The sequence below is a fragment of the Triticum dicoccoides genome, chromosome 5B (genome assembly GCF_002162155.2).
Source record: "Triticum dicoccoides isolate Atlit2015 ecotype Zavitan chromosome 5B, WEW_v2.0, whole genome shotgun sequence".
In the NCBI taxonomy this organism is placed as follows: domain Eukaryota; kingdom Viridiplantae; phylum Streptophyta; class Magnoliopsida; order Poales; family Poaceae; genus Triticum; species Triticum dicoccoides.
Window position 1 is genome coordinate 546,536,118 of NC_041389.1, and position 19,588 is coordinate 546,555,705.

General features: G+C 49.8%; 1 protein-coding gene across 1 annotated transcript; it reads right to left on the reverse strand.

Moving 5' to 3' along the window:
* Positions 1 to 10,104: 10,104 nt before the first annotated feature.
* On the reverse strand, positions 10,105 to 17,971 carry LOC119310019. The gene is made up of 5 exons (XM_037585887.1): positions 17,569 to 17,971; positions 12,445 to 12,785; positions 11,252 to 12,148; positions 10,992 to 11,147; positions 10,105 to 10,768 (listed from the first exon to the last, which is right to left on the reverse strand). Exons 1-5 carry the CDS (start codon positions 17,969 to 17,971, stop codon positions 10,355 to 10,357), a joined length of 2,211 nt encoding a protein of 736 aa, XP_037441784.1. The 3' UTR covers positions 10,105 to 10,354.
* Between the last annotated feature and the right edge of the window lie 1,617 nt (positions 17,972 to 19,588).

The window sequence follows — 19,588 nt, forward strand, 5'->3', positions numbered from 1 at the left end:
CGGGATTTTACTAATCGCGAAGGATTCGCGACCAACCGACCAAACGACTCGAATCGCACCCCAACAAGTGCTCCGCCGCCGCCGCCGCACGCCGCCAAACAAGACCACGCGCCGGGAAAAAAATTGGGGATGATGAAGGACTGGCTCTAGATACCAATTGTTACCCGCGGGATCGATCTACTGCTTGAACTCGAGAGAATTACAGAGATACAAGGGTTCCTGGCGTCACACTGAGGTCTGGATCAGATCGAGAGAGAGAGAGAGCTTGGGGAAGGGGAAGAAGGAAGGTAGGAGAAATACAACCAGTTTTGGCAAATTACATTCGATGCCCCTGCAGCCACGCATGCTCTGACTACTTGTAGCAGAGACTTCCTAAGCGGGCTGGGCTCGCTGCTGGGCGTCATGGGACGGCCTCCCCTGTGGCGGCCTTGAGTGCACGAGTCAGCCTGCTCCGCTCTCTCTTCTCTGCTCTCTTCTTCAGTCGTTGTGCCTCGGTCTGGTTAGATAAGGGGGTGTTCCAAAGCCTATGCTCTACAGAATATTTTCCGACAGGGTTGTCTGTCTGCGTGAGGGCCACCACGAGGGCGACAATCTGCAGGACCGTGGCCAGCAACTGCAGCAGGAAAGCGCCATGCGCTGGAGCTATGGCGAGGGAGAAGAGTACGCAGTCGTGCTGTGCTAGGGAGAGATCGCGTGTTTGGCTCTGTTCAGGCTTGTCCGTGTATTTGTGCTGCAGGCTAGGATCTTGTGTGCACACAGCGTCGTACTTGCTGCTCGTCATGCTGCTGCACCGGAGGATCAAGAATATGGACGAGGTGCAGCTCGATCGTCGTGCGCTTCTCGTCGCCAGCATCATACCCGCTGCTTGTGTTGCTGCGCCGGAGCTCAAGAAGATGGGCGAGGTGCTGTTCGCGTCAAAGGTCGATGGCGAGGTCATAATGGAGCTTCATGTGAGTCGCTTGCTGGCCCCAAGGAGGTCACACAAGAAGTATCTCACCGAGGCCACATAAGACATAATCCAGTCGATCCACCGATGAGTGAAGCCTAACTTTTACATCATCTTTAAGGAAAATCCAATCAACCCGATCTTATGCCTTTGAGAGATCAAGTTTATAAGCACAAAAACTTTTTGTGGGATCTTTCTTCTATTTAATATGGTGAATACACTCGAAAGTCACTTGTGCATTATCACTGATCATACAACATTGTATGAAAGCACTTTAGGAAGGAGAGATAATATCATCCGAAACTAATCTTAGGCCCTGTTTGTTTGGGCTTTTGCTTCCGCTTCTGCAGCTTTTCCAGTTTAGCAAAAAAAGCAAAAAAGGCTCCTAAATAGGTGCTTTTTGGCTTCCGCTTTTTGGCTTATATCATCATATAACAATATTGATTCATAATTCAAAAGCCGAAGCAAAAAAGCCCCTATTTAGGAGCTAAGCTGCAAAAGCTCAAACAAACAAGAGGCCTTAGCCTATCAACAATGCACTTTGAAACACCTATGTAAATTACATTACATAGGCTAATGAGGCGGAAGGCCATATCTTTTACCCGGTTTGAACTTTGGGGATCATCACAATGATTGTGTCATTTACCTCAGGTGGCATAATACCAGAACAAAAGAGTTCCTTAACAGATGCGATCACACTATCCTTGAGAGTGCTCCAGTTTCGCTAGAAAAAAACATTTTGGGCAGGCCTGAGCGCCTTCAAAGGACCAATCTAAAATAGTGCATCCATAATCTCCTTGTTAGTGAACTCACCACACAAGAGATCATTTGTTTCCTGTGCAACAACAGTATCCACATGATCAATGATGCGAGTAGCATCAAGGCTGCTATCAGCAGTAAAAATATCCTCAAAATAACGAGTGGTTGCATCTCCCATGTCCCTCGTCTCAGTGAAAACATTATCGTTAACATCCTCCAGTTTTTTATACGGTTTTTCCTTGCCCGTCAAACATATTTTGCATGAAAAAAGTTTGTGTTCCGCTCCCTATCTTTAGACCACATAACTCGTGAGTGTTGCATCCGCATGATCTCTTCTCTACACAACAGCTCATTAATTTATCTGCGAATTTTCTTATTTCCATCCTATCAGCATTCATCAACATAAGCTCCTCATGGTCAAGGTGTGTCCTAGTTTTTCAATTTCTTTCACCACATTACTAAACTACTTACTCCATTGACGGAGTTTGGGCATGGTCTCGCAGAGAGCTGCATGAACATCACCGAAAGAATTATTTAAGCCATCGGACACCCAGGCTTGGGTGATGACCTCCACTAACACCGACTCCCTCTCCAACGTAACTTCGTATTGCCTGATCTGCGGTTTCTTAGGTTGATCATTTACCACCTCACTTGACAAAAGATGCGCAACATGCTCTAAGGGTGGAGAAGTCAAATGGTGTACCAAAGGATGATCAAACAAATTTTGCCAACCCGGACCAGCCACCGCTATATCCAACCTTACTCTGACATTTGCATTGCCACTTCTCATGTTATCATATGTGTATGGGACACAACTGAAACCTAAGTGAGAGAAATCACAAGTTTCTAGAACAGCATGATAGGCTTGCATTTCGCCCACCAGCCTACGAGTCAAGGAGAAGTGTTCAAAATCCCACATACACCCATTAAAGTCCCTATCACAAGCCATGGGAGATCAGACTTAGAGCATAAATCCTCCAACAATGTCCACATGATGTGGCTGTCCTCCACTCTTACTCCACCATAGACGAATGTGAGACACCATGGGGGCACATTTGGACCAGAGGTAACTTGGACATCAATGCGTCGTTGATTTTAAAAAAGGAGATCAATAGTGAGAGACTCATGATAATATAATGAAAGACCACCACTATTACCAACACTGTCAACACCTTAAAACCTTTGAATCCCATACGAGTTTGGTACCTTCTCATTTTACTTTATACTGGCGAGTTTCACAAAAAATATATTGGGGGAATACGACTGTACCATAGCCGCAATATCTTGAACTGGTCGGGAGTGTCCCACAACCTGGAAGTTCCAACTGAGTAGACTCATTTGTCTTGGCGGCGCTCCTCGAAGGAGTTCGCCAAAGATGACTTACTTTTTGGTTTATTGTTGTTTGGGTTAGTCTTAGACCTTTTTGGGTCCTATTTTGCCGATGGACTGGGCCGGACACTTTGCCCAGAAGCAGTTAATAGTAGATGACTTTTCGCATTAGGCAAAGGAGATGCGGCAGGAGATGTGTTCCCAAGTCCAGCCAACGCCCTCTTCCTGCTTGCGTCCAGCTCAGCACTAACCCAGCAGACTTGTTTGCATCAACATCCATCTCATTCCCACCAACAGCTTTAGCAGTAGTAGACCGTAAGGGCCATATTCACCACTACTATTCACACGAGCTGTTGATCACCATGTTGCACATAAATCCTTAAAGATCATTGCTGATGGGCGTGCACATTGTCATTGTGTTCTTTGTGCGGATGGTCTATATATCATATTACACATGACACACAATTTATATTATTTTCCTAGACTAACCTATTAAATCAGTGCCAATTGCTATTTTTTGGATGTTTTAAGATTTTCAAAAAAATCTAATTTATTGGGCTAACAAATCCAGAAAAAAATAAGCAAACATTTGGAGTCAAGAAGCATCCGAAGGCAACCGACATAGGCCAGGGGGCACCCAGGGGGCCCACGCGGCGGGGACGCATGGTGCGGCTATGTGAGCCCCCTGACCTCCGTTCCACCGCCTTTCGGTCCCTTTGTCCTTATACACTTTTGAATCCCTCGAGGATTTTATCACCCTATTTTTTACGCCGCCACATACCTCTATTTAATGACAATCCAACCTGAAGACTTTTTGTTTGGCGATACTTTACAAAACCCGGTGTGCATCGGTATCCTTCCGAGTCATCATCATGCTCACTACACCGTTGCTCCCATTACCGGTTTTGTTCTTTTTTTCGTTAACCTGTTCCGGCATCCCCATGATGTTGTCACCTGTGTCTGGCCAGACGATGATGGATGTCGTCACACCGAGAGGGCCCTAAGAGTATCTCTCAATTGTTAGAGGAACAAATCCCACTCTCGATCTGTCCGCTCACTTGTCAAATTTTCCGGTGAGCCTGAAAGTTGTTGCTATGATCACCTTGTTACAGATGACGTTTGAGCTACCCAAAAGCTCACCGTTTGGTAGGAAGTGACCAAGACACTCTCATGGTCTGAGGAACTAAAACACATGCTAACACTGTGTGTTATTACAATTGAATACAAACGATATTAACTCAACTGAAAACAAACAAGTTTGGATCGATTCAATAGATCATTCTTCCAACGTCATAATCTCAATGTTGTTGTAGGATCATCGTTATACTTAACAATATCCTAAGATCCGGAAAACATGATCACCAACAAGCTAGTCTTAGAGGCGAGACTAGAACCTTCATTTTATCTGTTTATCATTTCACACGTGCATATGAGTTTTCCGATCATAGCAGTTATAGCACGAAATATAAACTATTAATTATGAATACGGAAATATAATAATACAAACATAATTGCCTTTAGGGCATATTTCCAACGGTGCCTAGTAAGTGTGGGGGCGGTCGAACACTTCGGCGTCATTTCGGCGAGCAGCTTTGGGTCTGGCCGTGTGAAAGATGTGGAGGGAGGACAACTACGAGGTTGGGCTGGGAGGACAGGATGTGCGCTTGGCTGGAGGGGGGTCGATGTTGAAGAAGCAGGAAAGAGGTGGGGTGGGCGGGAAGAGGTCGACCGGCAGGGTAGCGCCGACCATGTAGGAAAGGGTGAGGGAACACAAGTGTTTGTCGAGGGTAGCGGGCGTGGTAGACTAGATGTAGGAAGTACTAAAATTCAAGTAATATTATTATGTAAAATTTATCACGTCCAACCAAGATTTACTAACTTTCATAACAAACTAAACCAAATTTATATTGAATTTAAATTTAACTTGGATATATTCCAAGTTGCCAAGGACGCATAAACAAACCTCACAAATAATATTTCTAAACACATGTCAATCGGAGGTGCTCCTTGCCTCGCGATGGGGCTCCTTATGTGTTTTCAGATGTAGTAAATATTTGTTGTCTACAAGCTTGGAGGATGAAGCCATATGGCATTATTCCATCCTCTGTTATAATAAATTATTCTATTCACACCATCTCAGAACATAGTGGATACTAGGGATCAAATCCTAACAAAACTAACTTAATTACATGATAAATCTCATTCAACCCATCACCGTCCAGCAAGCCTACGATGAAATTACTCACGCACAGCGGTGAGGCATCATGAAATTGGTGATGGAGGAAGGTTGATGATGACGAGGAAGGTTGATGATGACGACGACGACGGATTCCCCACTTCGGAGCCCCGAACGGACTCCAGATCGGCCCTCCCGAGAGAGACGAGGGCTTGGCGGTGGCTCCATATCGTAAAACGCGATGAATCCTTCTCTCTGATTTTTTTCTCCCCAAACGTGAATATATGGAGTTGGAGTTGAGATCGGTGGAGCTTCAGGAGGCTCACGAGGCAGGAGGGCGCGCCCTAGGGGGGGGGGCGCCCCCAACCCTCATGGACAGGGTGTGGGCCCCCCGACGTTGATTCTTTCGCCAATATTTTTTATTAATTACAAAAAGTTGCTCCGTGGATTTTCAGGTCATTCCGAGAACTTTTATTTCTGCACAAAAATAACACCATGGCAGTTCTGCTGAAAACAGCGTCAGTCCGGGTTAGTTCCGTTCAAATCATGCAAATTAGAGTCCAAAATAAGGGCAAAATTGTTTGGAAAAGTAGATACGACGGAGACGTATCAACTAGCTGCGTTGAGTCTGGCAGTGTGAAAGATGTGGAGGGAGGACAATTACGAGGTTGGGTTGGGAGGACCGCATGTGCGCTTGGCTGGAGGGGCGTCGATGTTGAAGGAGGAAAGAGGTGGCGTGGGCGGGGAGAGGTTGACCAGCAGGGTTGCGCCGACCAAGTAGGAGAGGGTGAGGGGACACAAGTGTTTGTCGGGGTAGCGGGCGTGGTAGACTAGATGTAGGAAGTACTAAAATTCAAGTAACATTATTATGTAAAATTTATCACGTCCAACCAAAATTCATAATAAAATAAACCAAATTTATATAGAATTTAAATTTAACTTGGATATATTCCAAGTTGCCAAGGACACACAAACAAACCTCACAAATAACAATTCCAAAAACATGTCAATCGGTGGTGCTCCTTGCCTCGCGATGGGGCTCCTTATGTGTTTTCAGAATGTAGTAAATATTTGTTGTCTACAAGCCTGGAGGATGAAGCCATATGGCATTATTCCATCCTCTGTTATAATAAATTATTCTATTCACACCATCTTCGGTATTTTGCTCTTCCATGCAGAACATAGCAATGAGCACACCATTATCTTCGATGAGTTGAGTTGAGTTAGCAGTGGAGTAGTTGACGTGGTTTTCCTCCCAATAATGAGGCCCCACATCCATCGGCATATGCACCGCCTTAGAACACATTGGCCCCAAGAACAAGACGTGGTCGTCGAAGCTTGTCACCTCTGCCCACTTGTACTTGTTGACATCGTCGGTGTTGGTGTCAACAAGCCCGAAGACCCTAAAGAAAGGCTCACAGTCGGGCATCCTTTCAGTCGCCACCGCCATCGACGGTTTTCCATGCAACTCGAAGATGTACCTATCGAGTGTTGACCAATTGTTGGACCGTGTGGACTTTTCAGTGGTAAGCAGATGGGTTGCCGTGATCACCGGCATGCCATCTCCTTTCATTCCGATTTCATATTGAATCTGTACGTCATTGTGTCCCTCGAGCGGACCCGTCCAGACACAGAGGTCACCAAGGGCAAAGAGCTCACCATTACAGAAGGCAATATCAATGATCGATTCCCATGCCAAAGTTCACCAAGGGCGTAGAGCTCAGCACTGCAGAAGCCAATGTTAGTGATTGTTGCCTCATGCCAAGGATGTGTAGTCCACTCGCAGTCTGGGCAGCCAACTTCGCATAAGGCAATGCCAGACCGATCTTTTAAGATGGCGACGAGGATGCAACCATCTGACGAAGTAGGGTCTTGAGAGAAGATGATTTTCTCGAAAAGGCAGTCATGTCGAGAGCATACCGAGGACGTGGAAATCGTCGAAACCATACTCTGCTTGGGGGAGAGCTTCACCTCAACGCCAGAGAAGAGGTTCACGACCATGAGCACGTGGCAGCCGAACGCCGCGACCCAGCCGCCGTCGTAGGAGCCGAGGTACAGCTTGTTGATCACCTTGCTCGGGGCACGGAAGGCCCAACTGTAGTCGGGGCCGCACAAGTAGCCCTTTCCCCTGTTTTTCCATGGGGAGAGGAGCAAAAGGGGGAGGGCGGGACGCACTGGCTGCCGCGACGCGGCGGCAGCGGCACGCCACGACTTGCAGACGGCGGAGAAGCCCGCGGGGTCGCGTGGGGATGCTATCCTGAGGCGAACCAGGCCAAGGAGGTCGTGTGGGAGGTCGGACCACCGCGCCGCCGACGGGTCGATGCCGCTGTCGCCCGCGGCCGTCTGGGCCGTCGTCGACATCTGTGTGTTTGGATCGGTCACGCTTACTACCAAGTACGCGTTGGTTTTAACTGGCTAGATCAAGCCTACAGCCATAACAGAACTGCGCGAATCAACCTGTGGTTGAGTTGGTTAGGTGGACAGTGGTATCCCCAACCCACCAGGGTTCAAATCCTGGTGCTCGCATTATTCTTGGATTTATTTCAGGATTTCCGGCGATGCGCTTTCAATGGGAGGAGACGTTCCCGTCGACGACGATGCGCCTATGGTGACTTCGTAAATCTCAAGATGATATGCCGGCTCAGTCTCTCGGAGGTGCTCATAGGGGTAGGGTGTGCGTGTGTGCGTTCATAGGGATGAGTGTATGCGCGTGTATATGAGCGCTTATGTCTGTACTGATGCTCAAAAAAAAAAGCCATAACAGAACTGCACCCGGACCTGCCCTTTTTTTGAACACACCCGGACCTGCCTGAAAAGTTCTTCTTTTACTAGCCGGACACGGCGCTACGGTTCTGCTACGTGCAGAAAACGTTATATTATTGGTTGCATATATATGCATCTATGCATGGCAAGTCACGAGACAATTGCCATGTTTCTGCATCCGATTCCAAACGCAGGGAGGAATTTATAGGGCGTATTACTCGTGATCGGTACAGATCAACACGCGGGCCAGGATGTCGACGCAGACGGCCGCCGGCGTCGGCAGCATCAACCGGTCAGCCGCGCGGTGGTCTGACCTCCCCGACGACCTCCTCGGGATGGTTATCCTCAGGGTCACCTCCCTGCACGACCGCGTGCGCTTCGCCGCCGTCTGCAAGTCGTGGCGCGCCGCCGCGTCGCAGCAACCGGCGCCTCCCGCCACGCCGCTGCTGCTCCTCTTGCCATGGGCAGGCAGGAAGTGGAAGAAGCACCTATGCGGCCCCACCCAAGGCGGCTAAGAAGTGGTTTCTTGGCTCCCACGACGGCGGCTGGGTCGTGGCGACTGACTTCAATGAGCTCACTATCGTGAACCTCTTCTCTGGAGACGAGCTGCCGCTCTCCCCCAAGCAGAAAACGATCTTCTCAAGAAGGTATCCCTGGCCAACATTGGAAGAACGGGAGAACAACTTAGAGAAAATCATCTTCTCTCAAGATCCCACCTCCTTGAACGGATGCATCCTTGCCGGCATCAAGAAAGATCGGTCCCATATTACGTTGTGCAGAGTTGGCTGCATGAAAGGCGAGTTGAGCACAGACCGGTGGCACGGGGAGAAGATCTCGGACATCGTCTTCTGCAATGGCGAGCTCTATGGCCTTACGGAACCCAACGAGTCACTGATTAAATTTGAAATAGGAATGAAAGAAGACGACACGCCGATGATAACGGCAGCCCACCAGCTCGCGATCCAAAGCCCCTCTAGAGCCAACAACCCTCCATCGCAAGCCAGGTATATCTTCGAGCTGCATGGCAAGCCGTCAATGGCGGTGATGGCCTCTTGGCTACCCAATTGCCATCCTTTCTTCAGGGTCTTCAAGCTCGTTAACACCATGGCTAGTGAGGTTTGTGATTATAAGTGGGTAGAGATGACAAGCTTCGGCGACTACGCCTTGTTTTTGGGAAGGAAGTGCTCTAAGACGGTGCACGTGCCGGTGGGTGCCAGACGACATGGCGTGGAGAGAAACCACATCTACTATTCCACTAAGTACGCACCATGGTATAAAGAGTACAAACCGCCATTGGGAGACGAGATTTACTCGGTAGTATCAGACATACACAATGGCAAGTACAGTGATATGTATTGCAAGGAAGACCAAAATACTAGTGCTTGGGGAACATGCGACTGAAACCCGGCTATCAGTTATGCTTACATTTTAATTTCAATCTGTTTTCCTTGTCTCCAATAGAAGTTTCAGAGCTGAGAGGCAAGAAGAATTACGATTCACATACATAGTCAGATAACTTATTTGTGTGGTTTACGTGTCCTTGGCGGCGGAGATGTTGTCATAGAGTAAAGAACTACGTTTCACATACATAGTCACACCTTAATTGTGTGGTTTATGTGTCCTTGGCGGTGGAGGTGTTGTCACAGAGTGAAGGTATCAGAGTCAATTTAGTCGTATCACACAGTATCGTGCTTCTAAATTCTAATCTTGTCCGTCATGTATTTGGCTACTAAGCAACAGTTTGACAGCTTAATTACGGCCACGCTTGATCCACTGTGAAGGATCCAGACCCAAAAAGCTCCAAAACATGTACCTGGGTCGTATGCGCAGGCGAAGCATGTGGTGTAGGAGGGTTGGCTTGGCTCGTCGACTCACGGCTCGGTAACAGGAACTTCGAAGATTGTGTCGCATATTTCATGTGCACATGACCTTGGGAGCCAAAATAGCAAAGAGTAGTTGCCTGCCTCCAGACACAAATGAGAATGATAAGAAGCCAGGACAAAGCTTCATTTAAATATTATAAAAACACCGACAGAAATCCGCATTACTTAGCCTGGAGCCTTCATGCAAATGCTTCAGGTTCCATTTGCTGACCACATGTATAGTTCAGCCTCCAGATCTCATAGGACCGTATCAACTGATGCGCTCATCACCAAGACAATCATATATAAACAATAACACATCATAGCATCAAAATCCAATTCAAACCTGGTCCTAAAATTTACTTACCTACAACAGGATTGAGTAATTCTTATTTTTCTACATCCAAGTGGTTCTGACTTCTGAGTAAAGAAAAGCAGATCAAACAAGAGCCAGACAAGTCATAGAGTTACTCCAACCGACCTTTATTACATGAACTTCCTGAAAGCCTTCAGCTATCTTCATGAACATAAGTAGTCTTTAACCCTTGCAGCATGGTCAGCGTCCATTTCAGAATGGGTCTGCAAGTGAATTCTGGGAGCTGACTCGATGCCCTGGGCCAACAGCTTCTTCATCGCTTCCAACTTCTTCTTTGCCCGTGGAAGCCTACCAGGCTTAAAAACGGCCATGTGTTTGCACTTGCTACATGCCAGTCTATCATACAGGTACACATCCTTCAGATTCACCGCTGCTTTCATGACACGCCTTACATAACTCACCATGTAATTTACAAAGCAAAAGATGACGAGCTTGGCAAGGCGGCGGTGCTTGAAATGTGGTCTAGGTGATTCCCACTCGACGCCCTTGTTCTCGCTAAGCAAGAGTTCCATCCTCCTTTTCGGATCAATTATCATTTCACACGGATGATCAATTACCTGCATTCCAACCACATATAGGACATAGGTAAAAGAAACATGTTAGTTACTTTTGCCACTCATAGGACATCTGTACTCCACAGGTGTGTGCAACCATGCAAGGGTAATAACAATAATAGAGCAACTCCTCAAACTAAAAAAAAAAAGAAAACAAGCTCTAGGTGACGTCATGTAGCAGAGTAACCCATAGAAAAAGAACAAGTGGATTTAGGTAAGAACATACCGACATGTACAACTCTTCAAGTGATGGCGCAGCTTCCAGAATGAAATTTGTCCACTTGAGATCAGACCCTTCAGGAATGCAAACTAGACTGACAATCCTTAGTCTGTGTAACGCAGATGCCAGCCTTTCGCTCAGACACTCCGGTTGAACCCAAATCTGCAACAACAAACACATAATATGATGTTCTTTAAAAAAGAGAGCTCATAATAGGATGAGTAGAGAACAAGTGAAGCCGGTACAAAGCAATCATCCCGACTTACCTTTTCGCATTTAAACCCCAACCGCAGTTCTTGTATGTGTGTCTCACAAAGTAATGTACTTAACATGACCATTTTGTGCCGACTAAGACCAATATTTGTGAGATTCAAAAACTCGAGCAGTGGGACATGACCAAATGACAGTGGTAGTTCTTCGAAAGTCATCCAACATGTGAACGTTGTCCGGGTGAGTCTTGGGAGCCACTTGAGTTCGACTTTGTAAAAACGGCAGTTGAGCATACTGAGCTCAGTGAGTTGAGCGTGTTCAACCTGGAGTGTTAAACGCTTCTGTGTGTCGCAATTGAGAAAACCTAAATATTTTAATCGCTTGCAAGTGACGAAGATGTTGGAGACGAAGTCAGAATCAACAAATCTCAAATTCTCCATGTAGAGGCGCGTCAAACCAGTAAAAGCATTCAGACACTCATTAAAAAATGACACAAACTGTGCCCCGTGGTTCAACACATCATCAAGAGTGCACTGTAGGCGATTCTTCACTGTCAAAACTGTGAATTCAGCGTTCTCAATCTTGTGTGTCGTCATGGCGCTGCCAACAGCATGTCCAATGGATATGGGGACATCACCTCTCAAGTAGAAGGTGGTGGACAGGAGGCGGATGGTGTCTTCCCCTGGACATCTGCGGGTGAGTAAGCTCTTTGTCGCTTCAACAGCAGCTGCATTGATCCGAACCAAGTCAGCATCAGAGATGTTGGAGTTGGAGCGAGAGACACCATCAGGCTGAGCATTTATGATAAGCCGGGGGAGCTTGCAAGAGAGCTGACTCCACCGTATGGAGAGGATGCTGGTTCTCGCAGCTTCACGGACATTGAGTCGGTCAAGAATGTTGACCAGAATGTCGCTGGGCAAGGTGCTGATTCTATCATCATCTCCGTTGTATTTCTGCATTTGGCATGGGAACAAATCAGAGTTGATTTCACACTAATCGCAGAAACGCACTCTTGATATTCTCATGGATGGAATTTTTATGTAGTACCAGGAGAGAAATACTTTATCCACAAAATAATTGCAATCGTGAAAGAAGCTATTTTGGTCCAGTCTCGAAGATGCCATTTTAATGCAGTCCAGAAGATACAAACTTGATAACTTTCACGTAAAAAAAAAATCAAGTTTTAGGGCCCGTTGGGAAGCTCTCCAGCTTCTTCAAATCCACATCTACAAGAGGGGGGGCTTCTCACCTTCACTTGGGGGAAGGGATTCTCTGGCGAGGATCTGCAGGCCCGTTCAGGAGTAGTTGGTGCGCTGCCGGCGGCGACCAACAGAGAGGGGTGGCGGCCGATGCAGGAGATGACCCCGCGGGGACTTCCGGCGGTGGCTGCGAGCGGCGATGGAAGGAGACCCGCGGGACGAGGCGGAGATGCGAGGGGCGGCGTGGCGGCGCGGCGGCCGGCCGGCGACGTAGCTAGGGTTGCGAGAGCAGAGGAGCTGCGCGTCGGGTGTGTGTAGGAGGAAGCAGAGGAGCTGGGCTTTGTTGAGCGAGGAAACGTTTGGATCAGGGTACTTCGGGGTGGCAATCTAGCTGTAATTGTGAGAACCTCCAACTTTTGTTTTTTGCCAAGCTGGCTTCTCGGAGCAGGGCTTCCCACATCGATTTTAGGAAAATTGGATCTTTTTGCCTAATTTACTTCTCCATTTGATCATTTGCCCCTCTGAAAGGCTATCAGGTGGGGGCTCAAGACCACTGTCATTGAGACAATCAAATGACAAATCATCAAATCCTTTATAAAATAGGGCAAATCATCAAATCCCCTCGATTTTAAGAAGTTGGCTCACGAAGAACCACAACGATTTTATGAATGGGCCTAGATGAAACAAAAGGACAACACGAACTCGCCTCCATGGCTCTGCTAAGATAATTCACGTTTTAGCAGCTTTTAATTTTAAGGAAGCAAAGATGCAGCTTTGATTAGGTTAAAACATATAAGTACATGCCTCTATTTTATTTTACTGCACAGAAAGTAAAAAAAATGTACGTTGGAAGAAGCAAATTTGATTCGGTAATACACAAAAGAGGAGCCTTGTTACAGACTCTTATCCTCTCGCCCTCGCCCCCGCGCCGTCTCACCCGCGGGCTGCTCGGGTGGCGCCGCCACCTCCCGTCCCCATCCCCCGTCCTCTCCCTTCTCCCCGCCGCCGCCTGCCGGAGCCGCCTGGGCAAAGCCCGTGGTGGTGGCTAGCTTGTTCGGCGTCGGCTCGCTCGTAAGCGGTCCGTGTCGGCCTTCGATCCTACTCCTCGTCATTCGGCCGTTACTGTCGTTGAAGGGTTGGTTCTTTCCCAACTGTGGCCCATCGCTCGTCTGCACGGTGCAGCAGGACCGACCTCGTCTCACGCCCGGTGCAGCAGGACCGAGCTCGTCTCACGCACGGTGCAGCAGGACCGACCTCATCTCGCTCATGGTGCTGCAGGACCGAGCTCGTCTCGCGCCCGGTGTTGCAGGACGAGTTGATGGAAGCCAGCCGTCTAGGGATGCGAAAGGTGGGACATTTCCGCTTGTCTCTTTGGTTGGGGTAGCGGCGGATCTCGGGTGTGGTGGTGTCTAGGTCTGGGATGCCGGCGCGGCGGCCCTTGTAGTGGTAGCGCGGTTCTATTGGGCAGAGCCCGTGGCTTGGTGCTGCCGGTTGGCCATGGCCGCGTGGGCGGCATGGTAGCCGAGGTGTGGCGTTCTGTGCGGTGAGTGTTCGTCGGGTGAAAACATGTTCTATCTTCAGAGGGACCGGCGGCGGCGAAACTCGTTCCCTTCTTAAAGGCGTCACCGTGGCTTTCATTGTTGTCGTGATGCTCCGGGGAAAACTCTGATCCTCCGATCGGGTGGTGGTGGCGCTCCGGTGTCGTAACCTTTCTGAAGGCGCCACCTTGGACCCCACGGTTTGTCGTATGCGGCTTCATCTCCTCGTGGTGGCATTAGTTCTAAGGGATGGTGTTGCTGCGCTCAACACCTATGTATCCTATCTTGGATGTGTGCGTGTGTTGTGATAGTGTGCGTTTGTACCGGATTGTTGATGATCTTTGCTTTATATATAAAGCGGGGCGAAAGCGTTTTTCGGTAACGTACCAGCCCAGTCCACTAGTGCGAAACATCGCCGCAATTGATGATAATAAAGTGTGAAGTACCACAGCTCTCTCCAACAGCATAGCACTTGATACAGATTACAGAGAATCAAAAGAAGTGTGGAGATCGTACCGCATGTTGATCATATGTTTTGTTCATCTGTAGCGATCATGGCCACGCTCATTGCCGCCCGGCTCCCAGCTTATGTCAGCGCCATGGTCTCTGCCCTTGTCCCTCCCTCTTTCCTTCTCGCGGTCTCTGCTCCGGCTTCGACTACGTCGCCCCTCTCCTCTGTGACCACTCTGTCTCTGTTCCTGTTTTCCCTCTCATCATATACGTCGCTGCTCCGGTCACTGGTCCTCCGTCGGCTTTCTCTGTCAAGTGGAACCTACAATGATGAAGTACACCAGTTCATGTATTCTGCTGCATTAATAAAGTTTCGTAGCATAACATTTTTATAAATGCAGACAGAAGTGCTCCAATGAAAATGATTTAATGACAAATTACTAGTACATATGAAGTAGTACAATCTAAACAAAGAACACGCATGGCAGGGTACAAGAAGCAACACAAGACAATATCAAGAGAAAATGACATAGGAATATTATTGTCATTGTTCAAAGCATATTGTTCGAAACAATATCAAAAGCAGGCAAGTGCAGCTAGAAAAACAGCAGGACAGGTAGTAAAACAGGGATAAAGATAGAAAGGAGGACAAACCATTGATTTAATATATGACTACTTTACAAAAAGAAACCCGTGTGAAGTCCTCTGCACGCTGGTTCAGTTTGCCGTAGTTGATACTTGATACATGATAGAATGATAGCTGGACAACCTTGCATTATTATGCAAGTGAATTTGGGAGCTACTTTGCATAGAATAGGTTAAAACGTAAAGGCATTCAAAGTTGACTATTAACATAAATTTGTTGGTTTGCCATGTTCCAGCATTTCGGCAGAAAACATGGAGAAGATCAACATTCCATCTCCATTGTTGGAGTACTTATTTGAATTAATGAAGTAGATTACGATCTGACATAGTTATTAACAATAATATGATTGCAAGTGCAGCTATTTAACAAACCGTACAAAGGGTGGGTCAAAATAGAGTCCTGAATTAAAACAGCATTCCATCTCTGCTGGAGCATTCACCCACCTAACAGTTGACAGGCCAGGCACCATTGTAGGTGCGTCCAAACCGCAGGTCGTGCAATTCTAAAAACATACTAATCAGCTAATGTGATATGCGTCCCAAAATATCACTATACATCCATTTAGCTGTAAAAAAGTAAACAAGTAATCTACCAGAAGCAAAAGAGAAACATCCATATGCATTTCACCTATAAGCAGGCAATCACGCAACACAACTGATAAAAGAGATTTAGTACTGCTCACTGCAAATCTGGATGAATAAATTCTAAGTAGCGCACTCAAGGACAAGCAAGCAATGACCCAAGCACAGCCAGGCCGGCCGCTAGGTGGACCGGGCCGGCGGCGACGCGGCGCTACGGGTTGGGCAGGATATCAGTGGGCAGAGCAGTCCGTGGTATGCAACTGGAGTTGCTCCGGTTAGCCCGGGGTGCCGGCCAGTGGCGGAGCTATGTGTAAGGCCAACTCCACCGCGCGACCCCAAACGGACGTCCGTTTTGTCCGGATTTTGTCCGTTTGGGTAGCGATTTGGGGTCGTGTCCGGGCCTGTCCTGGGATGCGGTGGCCGTACGCCCAGCGCGCGGCCGCATCCATTTTGCCCCATCCTGTCCGCGTCTAGTTTTCGAATGCCAAGCCCTAGTTCAGGCCAGCGGCTCCGGTTCACGCCGGCAACAGAGCCAGCGGCCTACACGTCCATCGCCGGCATCAGCCAGCGGCCGGCAACACAGCCAGCCTCCAGAATGAATAGTTCTCCTCGCCGGCAACACAGCCAGCGGCCGGCAACACAGCCGGCCTCCAAAATGAATGGTTTCTCGTCGGCACACTACCAGCGGCCCGACGGGCGGGCGACACCCATGCCAGCCTAAAAAAAACGGCCACGCCAATTGGACGACCTAGTTTAGGCCTTCGGCGTCGAGCATCTCCTTCTGCCTGGCCTCGAACCAGGCCCTTTTCTTGTCGCTCATCTTCGACAAGTCCACACTCATGATCGCAAGGGTCACCTCCTTCGCTTTGGTGGCGGCATTGGTGGCCTCGATGTCGAGTTGCCTCTGCCTGGCCTTGACGTTGTCGGCCTCGATGTCGAGCTGCCTTTGCCGGGCCGCCTCCTCCATGTCGAGCTGCCTTTGCCGGGCCGCCTCCTCCATGTCGAGCTGCCTTTGCCGGGCTGCCTCCTCCATGTCGATCTTCCTCCTCTTGGCCGCCTCCTCCATCTCAAGCTTCTGTCTTTGAAGGTCTAGGTATTGCTTCATTTGCTCGTCCTTGCTTTGCCGCTTCTTCTCGTCCCTCACATCCTTTTGAGACATCATGCCATGCAAAGTCTCATGCAAGGCCATGGATGAGGCGTCACGTATGTCGTCCACCTTGGAGTTGGTCTTGCCCCTCGGCCTCTTCAACGCCTCGCCATCTCCACCTCTGGCGAACTTGACCGTCTTCAGTCCTCTTTTCCTTTGTAGTTCACGGTATTGGTCCTTGAACTTAGGGCACATGTTGATGAGCGTCCAACAATGCGTAAGAGTGAATGGCTTGTCATTGTGCCGGGCCTTGAATGCCTCCAAAGATTGGAATGCCTACACCACATGATCAACAACAAAGTGAACATGCAAACATATACACGGCCAAAGTCTCATGGCCGTAGCAACGAAAGGGCTAGAAAGAGGAGATCATACCATGTCCCCAACGCCGAGACCACTCATGGGCCGTGCTTCAACGCTCTCAAATGCGGCGCAATACTTGTTGCACTCTTGTTGGATGAACAACCATCTTTTTTGAATCGAACTGATGCCACGGTTGCTTGTAATCTGGAAGGGCTCAAACATCTTCCTTTCATGGAATGTTTTGTGGACTCTCGTCCAAAAAACAATGCCCTTTTGTTGCGCGCCGGTCCTCGGATCTTGGCTAATCTCCATCCAAGCTTGGCAAATCAACTTGTCCTCATCTTGTGTATATGAACCCGTGCGAATGCTCTTCCTCTTCTTTTGTGCCTCTGCTCTTTGGGTGAGCTTGTCGATGAACAATGGCGCACCACTAATATCAACGTCATTGCTTTCTTCTTCTTCTTCATCACATTCGACATAGATGTCATCGTCTTCATGCCACGAGTCACCATGGTCATAGTCAGCACGGTCGTGCCCACCTTCATCGGGGCCGTACTCGGCGCGGCCATCCTGACTTTGGGTCTCATCGGGGTCGTAGGCACGACCATGCCCACCGTCGAAGATCACGTCCTCCATGTAGCGGTTGTAGAAGGGGTCGTCGACCGCTGGCGTTGGGGTTGGCATTTCATCAAACAAGACGCGGGGGGCCGGCATGGTGCCCGTGAACGATGCCCGTGCCTGCTTTCTTGGCATCTCGACGGACGGCCGCCCACCGCTGCTAGACCCAGGCGTGACGTTAAGGTCGATGACGGCTGCGGGGCGCGGTGTGGACGGCGCGAACGCGCCCACGTCCGGCGACCCCGAGAAACGGGCCTGGCCGTCGTGCCTTGGCGGAGGGAAGCAGGGCGACATGGGCGCGGTGCGCGACGTCGGCGACTGGCAGTGCGTAGGCCGGCAACCGACGAGCCTGTGCTTGCCGGGCCGACGGCCGCTCCAGGGAACCCGGCAGGACGGCTTATGCCAAGCATGAGGATGGCGTGCGCTTTGTTGACGAGGTCCTCCTTCTCGTCGGCAGCAGCCTTGCGCCGCGCGGCCTCCAGCTCCTCGCGCTAGGCGGCGAACTTGGCCGTGGCGGCATTAACCTTGACGACCGCTCTCCGTTCCCTCCTCTTCGCCGATTCCACGTCCAACTTGGCGATCTCCTCTGGCGTGCACTCCGATCGCGACTTCCTTGCCGCCTTCTTCTTCACCTTTGCGGGCGGGTCGACGGCCAGGCCACCGGAACCCGGCGGGGCGTCGGCCATGGACGGGGGAGAGAGGGGGCGGCGGGAGGGACGTGGGAGGGTTTGGGGCAAATGGCGCCAAATGGGCGTGGGGGGGGGGTTGGTTTCTCCACCGACGGGCGGGCCAGGGGAGGACAAGCGTGCACGTCCCGCCCGTCCGCGCGCTGTCCGTTTCGCCCCAAACCGAGCGCAAGTTTGGGCCGGGGATGGGTCAAAAACGGACCGAATCCGGACATTTGTCCGTTTGAGGCCGCGCGCTGGGCCGCCTCTTTTGTCCCTTTTACCCCAAACGGACGGGGCCGGACAGGATAGGATCGCGCGGTGGAGTTGGCCTAAGTCTGGGGGTGCTGTGCCCCCCCCCAACTTTGGACCAAACTATGAAGATTTTTTTAGGAAAGGGCTTAGATGAGATTTTTTTAGCAGTTTACACCCTCAAACACCCACGATTTAGCCTTTGGCCCCCCAGTAGTTCCTACCTAGCTCCGTCAGTGGTGCCGGTGACGGACACAGAGTGAAACCCTAGTCGCTTCTCCTATCCACTCTCTCCCCCGTGGAGAACGACGAGCACGTTCGTGGAAACTTTGGGAGGAAAGTAGGGACCTGTTTGTAATTTCGTCCAAGCGTAGTAGGGCCGTGGGCTAGCTCACGCGGGCTTCTATGCCACGTAGGTGGGCCCGTGTAGGTAGTCCAAGCCGGGCCGTTGAAGGCAGCACCTCCGTGGCGCCGCCGGGTCGACTCCGGAGACGCATCGCATTGAACAGAGGAGATCGATCAAGGTTTCCTTTTTTGCCTAAAAAAAGAATGAAAACACTAACGCCCACACGTGTGGGTGTTAGCCAACTCAACCACATGCCTCCATCGCCGTCCAGCAGTTTCTGCATGAATCTTCGCACGTTTTGGATGATTTTGTGTGCCACGTAGGACAAGGCGCGTGTGTAGTGTGTGAGAGAGTTCGCCCATACACCGGCTGCCTCCTCGTGGTCAACGGTTGCCACTCGGGGGCGTGCGGTGGAACTGCTTTGCGCCTGCATGCCACGCCCGACTCCGGTTGCCGTCAACCATGTCGCGCACTTCGCACCCCCTCCCCTCACAGTTCCATTTACTCCCCACTTCATTACTCGCACAAACCACCCTGTGGTTCAGTCGATTGGAAGAGAAGGCGAGAGGAGAAGGCGACGGCGGAGGCGGAAGAGTCGACGGCATTCGCGGCCGTCGGTGGGACTCGCCGGACCGGAGCGTCTTCGCC